Source organism: Protopterus annectens, chromosome 7.part1, assembly GCF_019279795.1.
Source record: "Protopterus annectens isolate FY-2018-M chromosome 7.part1, PAN1.0, whole genome shotgun sequence".
Taxonomy (NCBI): domain Eukaryota; kingdom Metazoa; phylum Chordata; order Ceratodontiformes; family Protopteridae; genus Protopterus; species Protopterus annectens.
Genome location: NC_056740.1, coordinates 424,463,575 through 424,483,646, shown reverse-complemented (window position 1 = coordinate 424,483,646; position 20,072 = coordinate 424,463,575). Strand labels below are relative to the sequence as shown.

The following is a 20,072-nucleotide window of genomic DNA, read 5'->3' as shown; positions in this document are numbered from 1 at the left end:
TATACATGGAGATGCTAAACTGGCATAACCTTACCTCCAACTCCTCAGCAAACTGTTTAAACTTGGACAGGTATGCTCAAATCACAAACCCTACACGTACCATCAATAACCATACCAAATATACATTAGACTGGATCCTAGTCTCTGACCCCCAAGAATACTCACACACTAGTACCCTCCCCAACATTCTAAGTGATCACTCACCAGCCTTCACCTATAGGACCCATACCCATATTCCAAAACTACACTCCTATAGAACATCTAGAAACTTAACCCACTTTAGCCAAAAACTCCTGTTAGATACTTTAAAAGCCCAGAATTGGACCCCTCAAACACTCCCACTAGACAACACCATAATCTATTTTAATAAAATCTTTCTCAATACTCCAAATAGTCTAGGCCCCATTTGTAACAAAAGAATAAAATATAACCATGCCCCCTGGCTAACAAAACAAACCAAAGACCCAGCCTGGAAAGGGTGGCACAAAAACAGAACCCCACAAAATGAACTTACTTATAAACTAAATAACACAGCAAAGAAGCTAGTTATTAATGACAAAAAAAAACATACTTCTCCACACAATTATCCACCCTAAAAAATAACCCCAAAAAATTCTGGAGGTCTGTCTCCTCACTTCTTAATCCCAGAACACAACAGAATCCTGCACCATCACCAGATAAAGACCCACAAGAAATTGACCAAATGTTTAACTCGCACTTTATTGAAACTGTATCTTATCAAACAATTCTCCCAAACTACAAAAAAATAGATCAAATAGCATGGAATCTACTTCTAATCTCACATAGTTTAATTTCCCATTCCCCTGAAAACAATAATAACTTGTCATCTGCCCCAACAATTGCTCTACAACCACTACCCACCTCCCTTGTGCATAAACTACCTAAACTGAGACCATGCTCTCCATCAGCTGATAACCTTCCAGCAGAATACTTAAAACTAGTTGCCAGTGCTACAGCAAATCCCATCAGCATCCTTATTAACAGGTCTATCTCTGAATCCCACATCCCTCAACTCTGGAAACTATTATTCCTCTGCACAAAGGTGATAACACCAAACATCTCTCTAACTTGTGACTAGAAATACATACATATGCAATTACAAAAACACCTCACAGACAAAAACCTCCTTGCTCCCACGCTCCCAACTCAGCATGTTTTTTGCCACGGTTATAGCACCACTACAGCCTTACTCTCATTTACCAATACTGTGTACAAAGCTCTGAATGCAGGTCTATCAACCTCAGTCATTTTGATCAACCTATTCAAAGCTGTGGACATGGTATCCCACCCAAAACTAATACAACAGCTCAAAACTCTAAAATACTCACAGCAAACGCTAAATTGTTTTTCTTGCTACCTAAATAGAAAATCTGTCAGATGGCAAAACATGCACTCTGAATATCTTGTCAACAATACAGGGGTCCCCCCAGGAATCTATCCTGGGTCCCCTTCTCTTCAATGTGCTCATCAATAATCTTCATACAGCATCCCAATGCAGTACACACATCCAGTATGCTGATTCCACTATTATATCCTCTTCCAATAACTTCTTGGATATACTAAGGATATCTCAAATCTGCTTTTATATCTACTGAATCTTGGTTAAATAATGCACAAAATCTCCTTAATCCCAAAAAAAATCTAAACTCTTACTTTTCCCTGCAAAAACAACAAATTAAGACTTTAAAATCTTTTCACTAAACAATACTGAAATTAAAGTTGTAAAAACAGCAAAATTACTAGGTATAGAAATTGATGACAAACTCTCCTTTGACAACCACATTCTTAATACAATAAAGAAAACACACTTTAAACCTGGCAAACTGTACATACAAACATTACATGGACAAGCCCACCAGGATATAATAGGCAAACACTCTGCTACTTCCTTCCCTCCTCTATGGATGCCCTGTTTTCACCAGTCTTCAATCTTCATCCCTTAAATTACAATTTTGCTACTATAAAACAGCAACATTTGCCACTAGACAGCCTAATCTCACACAGCACTGCCGTGCCATAAAAGAACTGAACTGGTTTGAATTCCCCCATTACCTTACATGCACCAACATCGACACCAAACTATGCCCCCATTACCTTACATACACCCAACTAACTCTTGCCCACAAACTGATCTATAATCATAAGTGCTTTTCTCTCCAGAATTTGATCGAACCTTACACCCCTCCCAGATATATTCGCTCTAGTAATAGACAGCTAATAAACATAAACAAAACTCAATAAATGGGCTGGGCAATGCCTGTATTCAAACTATTGCCAAACTGAGGAATGCACTGCCTTCCTCAATTACTCAGACTATAAAACCTTTTAAATCTGCACTTAGAAACCACTACCTTAACCATTATACCTGCCCATGCAAACATACCTCTAAGCCTCCTTGAACAAAATTTGCCATCCTATACATGTATAAGTACAAAACTACACCTTGTTTCTTCCTGAGCCTTCTTTACTAGCCCTTGTAACAGCAGTTTCAAAAGACTCAGATTTCCCTTACTAACTTTCCGATTACTGACTCTAATGTGACTAGTGTCAGATCTAACCAGTTTCTCCCTCCTTGAAATTATTTTATTGTTTATCATCATCATTTTTTTTCATCTGTCATAATGTTTGTCTATATATATATAAAAAACCTTGTTTTGCTAAGGTTGTATCAAAATTTGAATTTTATCTCGTTTGTATTATATTATGTCAGACGAGGATGTACAAAACATTTTTTGTACTGTTCCTAGAGCTTTTCTCCCTGAGCCTCCACTGAAATGAGTCTTTGATCCAGTAGACTTTCCCAGTCAACAAATGTAAATAAATAAATAAATGGAGCAACCAAATGGAGTTTATTCTGGTTAGAGGGTAGGCAATACAGACTATTTAACAGCAATAAAAAGCAGATTACTAGATACTGGCAAAAGCATGGTTAGGGCTCAACCCTTGGGATACTACTTTTTGGCATACATTAGTAACATAGGAATACTTCATAGTTGCTTATGACTAATTACATAGTGCATAAACAGTGTGTGCATGTGTATGTTCACATATCTTAACATATTTAAGTAAATATACAAGAGAATACAGACTGTGCAAAGTACTGGGCCAATCATGATCAATCTAATTATTCACTTTAGGAAAAGAAGAAAAACAGGACTAGAAAGAAGATACAGAGTGGAGAAACGAAGGAAGCCAAGAGCAAAGGAGTATGAGGACTTGAACATTTAGGCTAACAGACTCGCATACGAACATCGTACAGACGCTATCTGCACAGGACAGTGGCAACAATGAAGTCATTGCATCATGATCTCTGTTGTCATTAAGACCTAAGCTGCAGTTTGAAAGTAAGTTCTGGCAGCTGAACATTAACTGTAAAACAGAATGAATCCAGTGGTTTTGTGTGTGTGTGTGTGTGTGTGGGGGGGGGGGGGGGGACTGCAAAGGATTATACAGAGAAAGCCTTGAGAAGCTATGGCCATACTTCTTGGAAAACAGAACACTGAAAGAGATTTTAAGGCATACAAGGTCACATGTTTGTATGACAATAATTATACATTCTTGGGATTTATGAGATACAAATATCATATTACAGGATGGACTAAATGTAAGAGAAGAAAATGGTTTCAAAAGGGTATCATCTACCTAGAATAGTTCAACATATAGAACAAAGCTTTCAAGAAAAGACAAAATTTTGACATTTTTACCAGAATAGTATTTGACTAAACACATGGAAGCACACAAGATGCGTGGATCGCCTCTGAAATCGAAGTCCTGAAATCGCATATTAAAGGTGAGCACATTCTGCCTTAGCCTGGCAATCACAAAAAGTCAACACAGTTAAAATAACTAAGCTACATAACCTAAGTAAAGTAAAATAATCATGTAACCTCTGTAATGCAGAAAAAACAGCCATTTAACTGGTATGTCAGGGCAAGTAGAGCATTTCAGAAGCCTGTTGAGCTACAGAGCATTTCAGAAGCCTGTTGAGCTACTTTTCAGAACTTACAATAACTTACTACGGCCACAAAATCAACACGCATACCAGATGAAACAGTCTGTAGTGCATCATCATTAACTGAGACAGGATGCTAAATGTAGGCAGTTGATAATGTTTAGCATTTTTTGCGCACAATGCAAATGAATTTCAGCAGTCTACCTGCCGATAGATCTTCCCCTTTCCTAGTTCTGTGATCTTGTCCCAGTGGAGTAAGCCATCTTCATCCAGTCTTCGAAAAGGCCTGCACAAAAAAAAAAATAGTTTAGTTTAGTCAACAGCACTGCTGAAAAATCCCATGAGATGAGCAAAATCAAGTGTCAACTTTCTCTCAGTAATCAGGAAAGAATAGTTGTGTAAAATCTTACCATAATCATCTTGGTGTGGGATTTCCTGCCTTCAGACGACTCGCACATCGGCTCCTATACAAAAGCTTCAGCTTGGCTGTTGCGGCTACGTGGGACATCACACGTAAGGCCATAAACCAGGGACCTTAAATGTGACGTCTGAACTTGAAGCTAAGCAGGCAAAGTAGATGGCCCAACAGGATAGGCTGCCAAAGGTGACATGCAAAAGGCCCTGGGTCTCTTCTGTAATGGAGAGAGGCATCAGGGAGCAGTTAGACTGGTAGAGTCTGAGGGGGGAATGGTGGGTGGGAAGGAATACTGCAACATGGAAGAGAAGGACATCTATGGTTATGGTAAGATTTTACACAACTATTCTATGTCCTTCTATTCCTATGTTGCAGTATTCTTGGTGTGGGAGAGTACCACAGCTTAGTTTGATGAAAGTGTGCCGGATGCAGAAGATGATTCCACAAAGCCTTGAAGGATTGCCCTGGCAAACTCTGTGCGCGCTTTGGAGATTTGGTCCAATTTGTAATATTTTTTGAAAGTGTGGATAGTGGATCATGTAATTGCTTCCATAATGGAAGCTGTGTCCATGCCTTTTTGGAAGGCCTTGGAAGTGGCCACTGCTCTTGTGGATTGCACCTCAACTCCAACTGGAGGTTTTTTTCCGTGGTGTGAGTAGCAGAAACAGATTGCCTTTCTAATCCAGGATGAAACGGACTGTTTGTTGACAGCCTTGCCCAATGCCCTGGGGTGGAAAGATACAAAGAGTTGTTTGGATTTCCTAATGTCTTTAGTTTTGTCCAGGTAAAATCTCAGCTGCCTGTGGACATCTAGGGAGTGGAGTATCCTTTCTCCTTGATTAGTGGGAGAGGGGGAAAAATTGGGTAGGTGAATGGATTGATTTAGAGATAAGTCATTGACTACCTTGGGCATGAAGGAGGGATTAGTTCTCAGTGTGACCCTGTCCCTATGAAAAGGGGTGTAAGGTGAGCATGTCATTAAGGTTTGCAGCTCAGAAACCCTTCAGCCAGAGGTAACAGCCACTAGCATTACCGTTTTCCATGTACAAAACTGTAGAGAGGCTGCATTAGCCAGTTCGAAGGGAAGCTGGGTGAATTTTTCCAGGATGAAGTTCATGTCCCACGGAGGGGGGATAGGCTTCTTAGGTAGTCTGATGTGTAAGACCCCATTAAGGAACAGTTTCACATGTAGCTTGGCTAACAAGGGAGGATTCTAGAGGTAAGCAGGCTGATAATGTGGGGAGGTGCACTTTCACTGATGAATAGGAAAGTCCACCCTTTAGAAGTTGACACATATATGAAAGGACTAGGAGGGTGTCAGCCTCGTAAGGGTCCCATCACCTGTCCCAGACACCACTGAGTAAATATTTCCCATTTAGCAAGGTATGATTTTCTAGTAGGGGGTTTCCTGGCCTCCCTCAGGAATGATAGCACATCCTCTGAATAGTGGTGTCTGAATGGGGTTAGTAATTTATCATCCACAGAGTCAGGGATAGCACTTACAAGTGCAGGTGTAGGAAAGTTCCTTTGTCTTGTGTCAGAAGGTCCACCTTGTGGGGTAACTTGCAGTGACTGCCCTTGGCTAAATTGTGTAGAAGGGGAAACCAATGCTGCCTTGGCCAGTAGGGAGTCACTAGCAAGATTTTTGGTTTGTCCTTCCTGATTTTCAGAAGGACTTTCTGAATCAGAGGGAAAGGGGGGGGGTGTAAAGAAACTTTCCCTCCCAGGTGAAACTGAAGGCGTCTACTCTCCAGGTTTGGGGGAGTTAAGTCTTTGTGCAGAAGGTCTGCAGCTGCCTGCTCTGGGGGGAGGTAAACAGGTCTATTTGTGGAGTGCCCCACTGGTGGACTATGTCTAAGAACACCATCCTGTCCAGCATCCATTCGTGTTGTGGAGAGGATGTTCTGCTCAAGAGGTCTGCTTGTTGTCCTGTGAAGAGATGTAGCTGGCCTTCTGGGATAGGTTGTGCTGGGATGCTAGGTCCCATATTAGGAGGGCTAGCCTGCACAATTGGTATGCCTTGGTACCTCCCTGTTTGTTGATGTACCACACAGTGGTATTGTCTGTCACTATCAGAAGAGGACCTGGCAGCAGTAGGGGTATGAAGATCTGCAAAGCTAAGAGAACTGCTGTCATCTCCTTTACACTGATGCGTTTGGTTTTCATGGGAGGTTGCCACTGGGCTTGGACTCTAGTGCGAAGTGGCTCCCCAACCTGAGTCTGAGGCATCTGTATGCAATATTTGTGTGGGTTGAGGGGGGCTGCAGTGGAAGCCCCGGGTTTAGTTGTACTTGTTGAATTCCACCAAATGATCTCCTCCTTTTAACAGGGAAGAAGGGGGATAACTTGGTTCCAAGTGACTCTGGTGTTGTGACCAGATATTTTTTAGGTACCATTGCAGTTTTCGCATATGCATTCTGGCCAATGGTAGCATGGGGATGGTTGCTGCCATCAATCCTAGGAGTCAAAGGAATTGCCTTGCAGTGAGTGTCTGGGAGAGCATGACTTCCTGGAAGTGGAAAGTCAGAGATAGAACCTTGTCCTATGGGAGAAGGGCTTTCATTTGTTTTGTATTGATTCTGCAACCTAGGAATATCTTGCCCTTGTCTGGGTTCAGGGAGGACTTCTTGAGATTTGGGATGAACCCTAGACTTTGCAGAAGGGACATAGTGAAGTGTAGATATCTTAAGAGGGAATCTTTGGACTGTGCTAGGATAAGGATGTCGTCCAGATATGGGTAAATCTGGATTCCTTGGATCCTGCAGAAGGCAATGGCTGGAGCTAGACACTTTGTAAACACTCCTGGGGCAGTGGATAAACTAAAGGGCAAGGCCGTAAATTGAAGTGCGAGGATGGGCCAGAGAAAAGCAGGAAACATCTGTGGAAGGCCCTGATGGGAATGTGCAGGTAAGCATCTTTCAGGTCCAAGGTGATCATGAAAGCATTTGAAGGTATAAGATTTGAGAGAGAAAGTGACAGCATTTTAAAGGAGGGTACCTGCTGGTAAAGGTTTAGGAAGGAGAGATCCAAAATGGGTCTCCAGGGACCATCCTTTCGAGGGACCAGGAACAGGCAGGAGTAGAATCCCTTTCCTTCTTGCCCTGTGGGGACAGGCTCTATTGTGCCTTGTTGTTGCAGGGTTGACAGAATTTGTGGAAGGAGATGGCATTGTTTTTTTGGGGAAAATGGAATGGCCTTCCAGGGGGGGAATTAGTTTCCAGGACAGAAAGTACCCTTTTTCAATAATGGTTAATACCCATTGGTCTGTGGTGATTTTTTGCCAGAAGGGGAGACCGTGGGTAAGGTGAGCTGAGAGGGGCGGATGGGCAAGGCAGTCACGCATTATTAGGACCTCCCCTGTCCTGAAAGGGTTGCCTAGGCTGACTAGGTGGGCCAGTGGGCCTGGATGAGGAATGTCTTCTAGTTCCTCTTCTGGGTGTGGAGGAGGAGGCAGCAGAAGACGGGTTACACCTAACAAAATTAGTCTTAGCCGGGTAGTTCCTATAAAATTTGGGTATAGGGGATACCAGGAGAGGTTTTATATCCTGTAATTCTTTGCTTTTTTCTTGCAGATTCTTAAATAGGTCTGCAGATTGCTTTCCAAAGAGGAAGTTGTGATCCGGGGGGACTTGACGTCCTCTGGCAGATTCTGTAGTCTAAGCCAGGAATATCTCCTAAGGACAGATGCTGGTGTTGCAGAATGAGCAGAAGCTTCTGCAGCATCATAGCTGCATCTTATGGCGTGTCTAGCCACTTGTAGTGCAGAGGACAATTTGGAGGAGACATCCGTTTTAATGAGACTGTCAGGCATAGAGGTGGCTTGGGATACTAAGTCCAGGGCATACTTGGTCATGTGTGTTTGATAGTTAATGGCTCTGAAGGCCAAAGTGGAGGAAGTGTACACCCTTCTTGCCCATCCTATCCAGGGATTTGCTATCTTTATCCATGGGCAATAGGGAGGCAGAAGGTAACAACCTAGACTGTTTATCAGGGGCAGTGGCAATCACTACTAGGTCTGCTAAGGGTGGCTTTATGAGGAATTTTTGTTCCTCTGGCACCTTGTAGAAGTGATCTGGGCACTTAGGTGCAGGAGGCTGTGAGTCAGGTGTTCTAGAGGCTGCAGTAAAGGCATCCAAGTATGCAGGAAGAACAGGGGGTACCAGCTGGAGGGGAGGGGGACTCCACTTGCACAGTTCAAAGTATCTTTTTTGGGGTTTCTGTCATTTGGGAAGTATCCCATTTGAAACAGTCTTTCATTTTGGTGATGGTTTCACAAAATGTAATGTCTTCAGGTGGAGAATCCCCTTCCACAGAATCCTCATCAGGAGGATAATATTCCTTGGGAGAAGCAATTTGGGATGCATAAGAGATGGATTCATCTGAGGAAGAGTAGGAAGATTCATGTTCTTCTTCCTCAAGGAGGGGAGCCATGGGAATGAAAGAAGCAGAGGGAGGCCTATGGCTCAGCAGAGGCAATGCAGTTGTGGGTGAGGCAGAAGGTCCTGAGGGCCATAAATGCCTGCATAAGAAAAGAGGTGAAGTCCTGCCAGTCTGTAGGGCCTTCAGAAGCAGGCGTAATGTGTTTTGTTTTCTGCTTCTTTTTGGTTGGAGTGGACATACAGGCTGGTCTAGACCTAGGTTTGGCAGCAGCTGCATCCGAGGTCTGGATCCCGGTCGAAGGAACCACCAAATCTCGTTCCCCCTCGACATCAACAGGCGTCTGCGTCCGAGAAAGCTCCATGGATGTGCCAGTTGTCAGCTGTGCAGCGGCCTCCGCAAGGGAGGTCAATGGAGTTGACTGATCCGCCAAGCCCTCCTCATCTCCTACATTGGTAGTTCGCGAGGTGTCCAGGTACGAAGTGGCAGGCGATGAAGGCCTAGGCATCTTGGCCTTCTTACACAGAAGTTCTTGGGCAGCCTCCAAAGCGGGATCCATCCTGAGAGCCAGCTGTTTGAGGCATTGGTTTTCTGAGTAAAGGTTTAAAGCTGCCAAACGACTACGTAAGGTCTTAGGTACAAAAGATTTACAAATAGGGTAAGCATTATGATCGTGTTCCCGGCCCAAGCAGAAAACGCATTTGTCATGGGCGTCTTTATGGGGAATTTGGCACCCGCACTGGCACTTTCTCTTTTTACCTGACATCAGCTAAAAGCTACAACAACCAAGCCTAAGCAATGCGAAAAACAGGTAAAAAAAATTAGAAATGCAAAAACCCAATGGGTTACTTATCTATAGTCGATCTGATGTCTGGAGAGCGATCGTACGATGCAAACTCATCTGCGGCTGACAAGTTCTGAGAATTGTGCGTGCAGACATCACATTTAAGGTCCCTGGTTTATGGCCCTACATGTGACATACTATGAAAATGTAATCCAGCACAAAGAGAAGGTAAAAAATAAAGGCTTTATTGTGGCAACTCTATGTAGAATAGTAAGCAAACTGGTTTCGGCTGAAGATTCAAGCCTTCCTCAGTGCAACAAAATATTCCAATTAGAGCACATCCTAGTGTCTGCTTTTATATCAATCTATTTAAAGAGATACACCTGAAATAGATAAATTGTTAAACAGAACAACCAAATCAAAATCTAGCTTAATTCATGAAGGCCAGGTCTAAATAAAGCCCCTAGCCTAATAATCCAAGACGATTCCTTGTTATTTAATATGTCATGCCAACCTGCTTTGGAAGTTCTGTGCATTTGAATTTTGTCTATTATAGTAAAATTAATTAAAATTAAATTTGGCAGTTGTGTGTGTGGTGGTATGTTTATAAAGGGCGTTGGAAATCTTTTTATTTCTAATCTCACTTAAATGTTCGCTTATGCGGTGTCTAAAGGGTCTTGACGTTTGTCCAACATAAAAAGATGAACAAGTACAGGTAGCTAAATAGATTATCCAGTCACTGCTGCAATTACCAAAAATTCTAATCTGATACACTTTGGAAGTATTACAGCTAGTGAATTCTTTGGTTTTGAAAATGTGTGCACATGCGCTACAGTGACCACAAGCCTTTATTTATTTTTTACCTTGTCTTTGTGCTGGATTACTTTTTCATAGTACGGATTTAATTGGTACAATCCATGCACTCAGTCTACCTTGCGTTGTTTTGGTTTGTTCCGACGTGTGATGTCCCACGCAGCTGCAACAGCCAAGCTGAAGCTTTTGTAGAGAAGCCGACGTATGAGTCACCTTAAGGCAGGAAATCCCATACCAAGAATACTGCAACATAGGAACAAAAGGATAGCCCAGGGTTCTTAATGTACTGCTAACACTGCGACACCTTCAAACACAAGAATCTCACATTCGTGTGTTGAGATCCAGAAATTCAACTACTATTTATATATGTAGGCAAAGCTGATCTAAACACACACATCCCTGAAAATCTCAACTGATCCTTCAAGTGTGACCCTGTTTTTGTTACATGAATTCCTGTTTCTGTGCTAGTTTTAAATCCATTACAATGCTTTAAATCTCAATTAAATGCCTTCATTGTTTAACTTATGCACCTTAGTATTTTTGGTCTGCCAGTAAGAATATCTGTATTCAGTTTAACCTTGCGTTTTCTAAGATAAGGACTCAAAGAACATCACTCCAAGACAAGACTTTCACTGGACACAAACTAAGAATCAGCATCTTCCTGTTCAAGACTGATGCCTTAACATAACTCAATAACTACAGAACTTTTCATGTAACCCACAAAATTAGCGGGTACCTTCATGCCACAAATCACCAACAACATTAAATTCCAGTTTATATTTAATGATACCCAGGACTAAATTTCAAAGTGTACACAGTTCTTGCCTTCTTACACCCCAAATCCTATTGTTGTAGTGCCTGCAGTATAAAAAAATAAATGCAACCCTGTTGCCCACCAGCAGCAGTTCTTTCCCATCCTGCTATGCCCCCTAGAATTTCCACACTGCTAAAAATCCCTTAAGCCATTAGCATGTACTTAACACATTCATTACTTTAACAAAGTAAACAAACTGATCCAAAATGTTCTGTTGTAGCCACCACTCATAACACAGAAATACAAATTCCATATATTGCAAAAAATAAAAATAAGTAAATTACATTTGTTGTTTACTTTTGTTTACAGGGAAGGTCCAGCTGGGCCCAAAACTACTTTTCAGTAGAGGCCTGGGCAGAAAAGCTCCATTCCCAAGCAACAATACATTGTATAATCACAATTTTCACAAACTATGCAAATATGAAAACATTATACATTTGTACATAATAGTAAGATATCGTAAAAGAAAAGGCTTCCGAATACACTTAATACATATCAGAAATAGTAAGAGTGTTTTAAACAATGCTACAGTTTCAGTACTTATATGGTTCAATGGAAGTTTAAGTACAGCACTTTTTTGGTTGTAGTGCAAGTTGGCAATCTTATCCTGGAGAACAATACTGGCATAACCAAGAGTTAAGAGGAGATGTTTTAGCTTAATTTTGAAAATCAGTAGGTTTTCAAGGAATCTAACAGGGAGTGGGATGGAGTTCCATGCCTTGGAGACATGGCTAGAATACACAGCCTCTCCAGCTATGTTGGACTTAACCATAAGGAGTTGCTGATTCGGCAGTACTCTTTTGCAGCAGAGACCCTGGAGCAGGGCACCTCTCGGGTACCTCTAGCCAGGTGAAGTACGTAGAGGCAACACAGAGATGAGTAGAATAAGCTTTACTAGAAGCAAATTTGGCTATTTTATTGTAGAACTGCTAAGTCTGCTCTTCTGTGTGGCCTGGAGGTTGGTGAAGATTGGTGTTGCATCTAGGAGTGTGAGAAAATGGAAGATGATGTGGGGTTGTTGTCCTGCTGCTTTCACTGGAATGTTGTTAAAATCTGTATGACAGACCCAGGTTTTCATGCTGTTTGACTGTTTAAAAAGTAGAATGTCAAGTAATCATGACACCTAGCAGTTTACTGTTTTGTAGAATATGTTAATTATTGTTCTATTGCAGGAGTTGATTTTGAAGTTTGCTTTGCAATCAATATTAGATTTTAGGGTGAAAAGGACAGATTTTGTCTTAAATGGATACAGGATTAGGTCAGATTTGGACAGCCAAGTTTTGATGGAGGTGAAGGAGTCCTGTGTAAGTTGTTGAAGCTCAGTAGTTTTCTGGGCTGAACAAGTACGAGTAGAATGATCAACATACTGGCCAGGGTTGGCATGTTTAGCAGCTGTGTGCAAATTCGTAATAAATATGTTGAGCAAGAGCCCCCACAGGTACACAGACATGTTACCTTTAGGAAGGTTGTGTGATGACTGCCATTTAACAGCTTGTGATTTATCTGACAGTGGGTGATGGGTTTAACCCAAGGATCCTAGCTGAAAACAGGTTGTCATGGGATACTGTACTAAACACTTTTAATAAATCTAAGTATAGTGTGGACGTAATATTGCTTGTGCTGCACTTTTCATTCATGATGTTATGAAGTTGAATAATGCAGTATTAGTGCTGTTGGTTTGGACTGATGCTGTGCTGGCTAGGATAGAACAGACGGTCAAGGATATGTTTAAGCAGCTGAGAATATGGATGCATTTCTCCAGGATTTTAGATAAGGGGGGAGGTGTGACTTAGTGGCCTGTTGTTGGAGACTTCTGTGATGTTGCCTCCTTAGTGAAAAGGCAGGGTATAAAATTTTCTCCAGAGGAAGGAGACATAAGATTCTTGTGCAGATTTATTTTTGATATTAGACACTGGAGAGGATATGGCGTCAGCAGCAATTTTAAGAAAGTTGCCTGATAACTCATCAATAGCGAAGGAAGTGGGTTTCGGTTTGGGGCGATACTTCTTTATAGTATGGCTGGTGATAGAGTTGAGGAAGGCGGCACTGAAATTGTTGATGGGTTGACAAGCATTTTGTGGACTGCAACCATTATTTTTATTCAGTAAGGAATTTATGATGTTTAAAGTAGAGGTGAATAGAGTAGCAGTACTGTCTGGATCCTTATTAGTGCATGGGATGTGTTGTTGACATCTACCGGGGGGTTAAGATTAGTTTCTGATGAAGCCCCAAAACTCTCTTGGGTTTTATTGTGAATGCTTTGTGAGTTGTAGTAGTGCATTTTGTCTGTTTTGTCCTTTTTGGTAGTATTTCAATGGTATCTAAAGTTTTGATAGTCTTGTGTCATTTTTTTTGCCAGATGTTCCAGGCATTATTCACTTTTACATGAACAATGTTGGTGTCAGAGGACAGCTGGGGTATGTTTAACTCTCTCCTCTAATTGGAGTCTGACTGTTCAGTATATTAAAAAAAGTTATATTAAAGAGAAGAGCATCATACAGTGTAATGGTCCTGAGTGGATTCCAACTGATTGATTTTAGGCCAAATACAATTACGATTAAAGTTAAGTTAGTTAGAATATGTGCATTGATAAAGTGATCTTTTCTGGGTACATGGGTAGTACTTCTAATAGCAAATGTGGGGAGGTGATCACCAAGTGTGTCAGGTAAGGCTCCACAGGGTAATATTTAATTTGATTTTGGTCAGAATCCAGTCCAGAAGGGATTGATTATTACTGGGCTTGTTGATCCTAGTTAGGGTTTGGATAATTTGAGTGTAGCCAAACAGATTTAGTAATGTGGTGGGAGAATGAGTAGTGAGGGATAGAGTGTTTATGTCCAGGTCCCCAAGAATGCAGGAAACCGCATCTTCCCTGGGGGAGATGATATCTCCTAGTTGCATGCATAAGGCAATGATATAGCACTTTTTTCCTGTGTTTAGTCTGAGAAGGGAGACAAGGATTTCAGCATTCTTTCAAGCTGGTGGATTGCCAGGGTGTAAAGAGAGTTGGATACTGGACAGGTTTACAGCAATGCCTCCTCCTTTCTTTTCTATATTGTTGATTCTATAGATGCTGTATGCTGGGGGGGGGGGGTTCACATTTTCACAGACTGTGAGAAAGTGAGGCGAGTACATGGTTAGCCATGCACGTATGCCTGTCATCATGTTAGTAATGCTTCTGATATTAATGTGGATAATCTTCAGTTTTGAATGGGTAGTGGAAGCACTGTGTGGGATGACAGGTGAGAACAGGAAGGGGACGGAGTCGTATCTGGTCAGTGGAGGTGGTCCCAGGTTAGGGTAAATCTAACTACAGAGCTAGAGTTTGAGAGGTGAGATGCTGCACTGGAGCAGCACCTTCTCGTTTAATTTTATTTTAATGCAAAACTTGTTTTGTAGAGGTGAGTCTGCAGCATGGAAGTGTTTAAAGAAGTGATTGTATGCACAGAGATGTGTGAGAAAAATAAATCAATCAGTACTAGCAAGAAAATTAGTTTTTAAGACTTCTAAAAGCTGGAATAGGAGTTTGGTGTGAAAATATGAAAACAGCTCTTTGCTCTGGAAAATTAGGACTTGTGCTGCAAGAAGAAAATATGTGAAGTCAAGAATAGGTATGAATTTGGGCCAGAAGCAAGTTCTATTACCCTTCTCCAATGATCATAAAGGCTTTATTACTGTGTCCATTCTGAACAGAGGAGTTGAAAGAAATTATGACAAAACAGAGGGGATGCGAGGTTGGGGCACCCCCTTAATGACATGAAATGTGCAACAGTGGGGCAGCAATGTTACTTAAGCTGCTTGAAAATAAGGCAAGTGAAGAATGAGGTTCTATGCTGGCAAGTCCCTAAAGAGTTAGTGTGCAATAGGAGTGCTCTCTGAAGAAGACAAGAATAGGAAAAGACCAATTTTATTGGCTACGATTACATATTCAAATATGACCACCCCCTTAAGCTCTTCAGTCAAGTTTTTATTTATTCATTTATTATTACCTGAAATGTACCAACAAATGATCTCTGTAACACCTACCATTCCCATTCTTATACATACACGCACAGAGTTAAAGAGCAAAAAAAAAAATCAGAATTCCACAAACTGACAGAAATCTAACAACTGACCATTGACCTTCAGCTCAAAACCATTTATAACTGTTTATTATTCTTCATTTGTCTCTCAAATGTCATGTAAACTTTGGATCAGCATATTATGAGGGGAGGGACAGAAGTTTTTCCTGTATTACAAATGAACAATGCCCAGTGTATTTGTTATGAACCATTCTTGCAGCTAAATCGCAAAAAAAAAAAAACAGTTTGACATGAATTATTTACTGGCTGACTGTGGAAGTATATATGGGGGCACATGGCTTCCTAGCAGCTTCAAGTCCTATTCCCAGCCTCAATTTACAAAGCAGACAGGGGGGCAGAAATAAGCCCTGGGCCAGGACCATGAAGTAAAGATGGTTATCACCCAGATCATAGGGAACCATCTCTGCCTATGATAACGTTAGTTTTCCTGTACTGACAAAATACTGAGCGTGCCAAATCCAGGCCCTACTTAGTGAGTGAGGCAGAAATAATGAGTCTGACCTTATTCCTTGAATGACAATGAGAATTTATATTGGACAGAGTAATAACAAAATCTAAAGGAATACCACCAAGTCATAAACAAGAAAAGTGCCATCAGTATCACCTTTATCACTTTCTGCACCACACAGGAAGAGCTAAATGTGAAATGCTTAAAGAGTGACACTTGAGAACATGGTCAGGTGCCACATGAGTGTAACCATTCACTGCAATGGCTACAGCCCCAAAACCTCCTTGCTTAAAGTATCACATCACTAACAAGCTGTCAAATCACAAAGGTGAAGTTCCATTCCAAGCTGGACTCCACAGCAAAAAGGGTCAGGAGCACTGCCATTAATTTAAACTGTACAAGAGCATACCCCCCCCAGTCCTCCAAACAAAGGGGCCTTCAACTCTGAATTGAAAGATGGTATAGTAAGACATCTCAAAATAAGTAAACATCCATAAACAGAAATGGAAAAAGCCATAGAACGGAACCACTCTCCAGCCCATCCAAGGTTTGTTGTGACTAGCCCATTAATCTGTGATCTTGAGATAAGAGACCAACATCAAAAGGGTCCAAATGTGTGGTAGCTCTGCCATCACAGATTCCTCACAGTCAGTAGCAATACCCATATCTTACGGTACCTCATGGCACCACTAAAGAATACAGCAGTATTTTTGCTTAGAGAATGAAATGAGGTCTAAATTCAAGCCAAAAACTGCACCCATGTCCAAGATGCCAAATCAAGACATTTCAGAGTCTTCCTAAAGAAGACAGGTGCACAGCTCTGCTTATAAATAGGAAACAAACTGAAAAGGAGTCAGGAAGAGCACTGACATCCTCAAAAAACTTGATGGCCCTATAGTACTACAAATAAATGAGGGACAGTAACAATGTCAAGAGATGCATCTTGTCTGTACAGAAACCCTTTACCTTACAAGAGGCACACAATAGTTCAAACCCCCCCCCCCCCGGCTTCTGTTGTAAAGGTGGCACTTCAGAAGGCTCTAGACTTAAAGAACTTTAAACAGCAATCCATGGCAGAAAATGGCATTCATCCACAGCAAACCAAAGGCAACCACTGGGAGGACCCTGACACCAACAGACAAACTTCCTGATCCAACGAAGAACAATCATCCAGAGCCTCCAGCAACAAAAAAGGTGTGGAATTCCAACAGTCCTACACAAACAGCAAAAACATCAAGTTCAAGAACTAAATGAAAACACCCTTCCCCATATGATAAATGGAGTCAGAGCTGGATCACAGTCAAATAGGGCCCCAGCAGTGTAATGGCTTGCCCCCACAGCAGCAGCCCATCCCCATGTCCCATTACTTGGCTAATTCTCCCCAGTTATCATAAACACTGTTCAAACCTGCCCATGTGCACAGACTATTTTTCTTCTTTACTTCTATAATGATTACAAATATTTGGATTTAATTTAAAACTTCCATTTCAAATTGTATAGCACAAATACTGATGTCTTTTGTTAAGCAAAGCTAAACAATCTCACAATCAAAAAAGACTTGGCATGAACAACCATAAACAACTCAGCCCTTGAAGCTTACATTCAATGAAACTGAATTAAAGCCTAACCCACAATCAAAGAGAATGCGTTGGATTAAGATTACCTTTGGGCTGTTTTCAAGCAGTAAGTCCCTTGCACACATTTTAGGGATATGCATACATGCATGTGTTCTTTGATTCACCTTTCTGATGGTATTAAATTATATTCCTTGCATAATACAGCACAATTTTTTAGTGTGTGCTTTAAATTTGTAGTTTTTAATATTTTCCTGTAAGCAATGAAACAAAATTTATGAAGTAATAATGAAACTACCCATTTCAAAACATTTCAGCCTTAAAAGGGCACTCAAAATGTTGTCATTACAGCCCACTCGTATCAGTCTATAATATGCACAATCTCTGCAGAATGAAGTCATCTGAATAATTCCACATTAGAGAGGTCTGTAACTAATGAAGAGGTTGCTGCTAACAACTTTACATTTCATCTACAAATTGAGTGCCTGCTGCCCTTGAAGAATAAACAGCCTATCATCATCAGCCCCATTTTTTCTACATGGGGTCGGGGTATCGTGTTAACTGTTGCCAACTCTCGATTCAGTGCCACACTCCTGCCTTCAACACTCATGCCTGACTGTCGCAGATCTTCTTTCACACAGTCCATCCACCTCTTTACTGGATGTCCTCACTTCCTCTTATTTTCTTCCTGTTTGTCCCAAATCTTCCTCACCAGATGGTCTTCAGCTTTTATGCACATGTACCCAAACCACTGTAATCTATTCTATTTGATCTTTTCTCCAATTGGAGCTACTTTGGCTTCTGCTCTTAGGTCCTCATTTCATCTGTCCCGCAGTGTGCATCCTACAACCCTTTTCAGGGACTTCATTTCAATCACCCCTAGCTTCTTCAACTGTTCTGCCTTTACTGCCCAGGTGTCTGTACCATACAGTAGTAATGGTTGCACCACTGTCTTGTACACCTTACTTTTCAACTTCTTTGGCATTCTTCTGTCATAGACTACACCTGACACTTTATGCCAGTTGGCTGCCGCTCCTCAATAAACAGCCTATGTTACATAAAAAAAACACATTGGTAATCTGGTAGTAATGCAAAAGAGAATAGCTGCCAAACCAGCAACAGGGTCATAGTGACTAGGCATTTCATCCAAAGGAGGACACACACAGAAGTGCAGCATCCCCATCCCCATTTAAAGTGCATAACAATATCAGCAATCCATCTACATGGTGTGGCAGCAGAACCCACAGCCTTCTGCACCAAATGAAAGTATGCTACCTGCTGTGCCACTAATACTGCTTTCAAAATTTATAGCATAAACACTGATGGCCATTTGCTTAACACAACAGTTGCCCTTTGAAAACAGACTGCATGAGCAACAGTAAAAACTTCCCTTCTCATGAAGCTCAGAATTCCTTGAAAATGCACTGAAGCTCACAATTCCTTGAAAATGCACATCTGATGCTGTCTGGTAGTTGGTGTAGAGGATTCAGGCTCGTCTGTTGTAACCAAGGTACAATGTTTAAGCCTGAGCTTAAAAAAAAAAATTAGTTTTGAGCTGCTCTTACATAACTGTCTTCTACCTTAATACCTTAATTTGCTGTTCTGTGTGCTTAAGTGTTCTTATTTGATTTTTCATAAACTTGTTTTTGTCATTTTTAACTTATCTGCATTTATTTAAACTGTATTTGCCTTAATTTTGCTACACACTCAAGTGTGCTAGCTTGTACTGCATTTAAAGTGTTTTTGCTACTGTCATTAGCTCATTGTTTCTAATAGAGAGAACGTTTTGAGAAAGCCAACCCACTTAACTAAAATATATCTATATCTATATATATATATATATATATATATATATATATATATATATATATATATATATATATGTGTGTGTATATATATATATATTTTTCCCACGCTTGTTTTCTGCCTTTCCTGTAGGTAGTCTAATCTAGATACAGATTTGCTGTATCCAGGACTGTTTGCAAGCTTCTGTGCCCCAAGCCTTTCTGTGTTGGAGGGAAGCCTTCTAGCTTTATCAGTGGGAGTGGTAAGCACTAGGTAGCCTATCTACGACAAGATCCCGATACAGATTCTTAGTTTTAGCACTAGAATTTGCTTATCCGTGCTCAGCACTTATTCAAAACTTGTTGTAAGCACTAAATAAGCTACTAATTACTACAGCACTACCCTTAATCTTTACCTAGAGGAAAACATTTTTGGTACTTACTTTCCTCACTTGCTTAGAGAAAAACAGCTCTTGTACTCACTTGTCTAGAGAAAAATATTTTTTTTTATTCAGGCATGTCTAAGGGTCAAGCTCCCAGTGTTTTCTCCTGTCTATCTGATGAAACTGGGTATCTTAGGGCAATGTAGCAATTGCCTCATGCACACAGAAAACCTCCTCCTACCACACAACACTACAACCTGTGAGAGATGCACTTATCTAGCCAAAATGGAGGTAAAGCTCTCTCCAACCAAGACTGAACATGATAGTCAAGAGGAGAAGGTAAACACTTGCATCACACCACACTCATCACATAGCCCCACTAAACCTACACCACCAAAATCCACACATAGAAACACAAAAACATTTGCGGAGGCTCTCAATAATAATCTGCTCAAGCAACAGAGACCTCCAAAGCAGAAACGCAAGCAACCTCCCACCACCAACACAACCCAAATGACACATAGCCCACAGACTCAGTGTGCCACTCAAACACAGCCCATAAGGCAAAACAACGTACCCAACACACTAGTCATAGGTGACTCTATAGTCAGGCACACTAATGTTC

At 41.1% G+C, this 20,072-nt stretch overlaps 1 protein-coding gene across 1 annotated transcript in view; it reads right to left on the bottom strand.

Moving 5' to 3' along the window:
- The window catches only part of NT5DC2 (5'-nucleotidase domain containing 2), a 996,759-nt gene that overhangs the window by 246,747 nt on the left and 729,940 nt on the right, over positions 1-20,072 (bottom strand). The window contains exon 10 of the mRNA XM_044078885.1: positions 4,178-4,259. Coding sequence (XP_043934820.1) covers positions 4,178-4,259 — 82 coding nt within the window. The remainder of the gene's footprint in view (positions 1-4,177; positions 4,260-20,072) is intronic.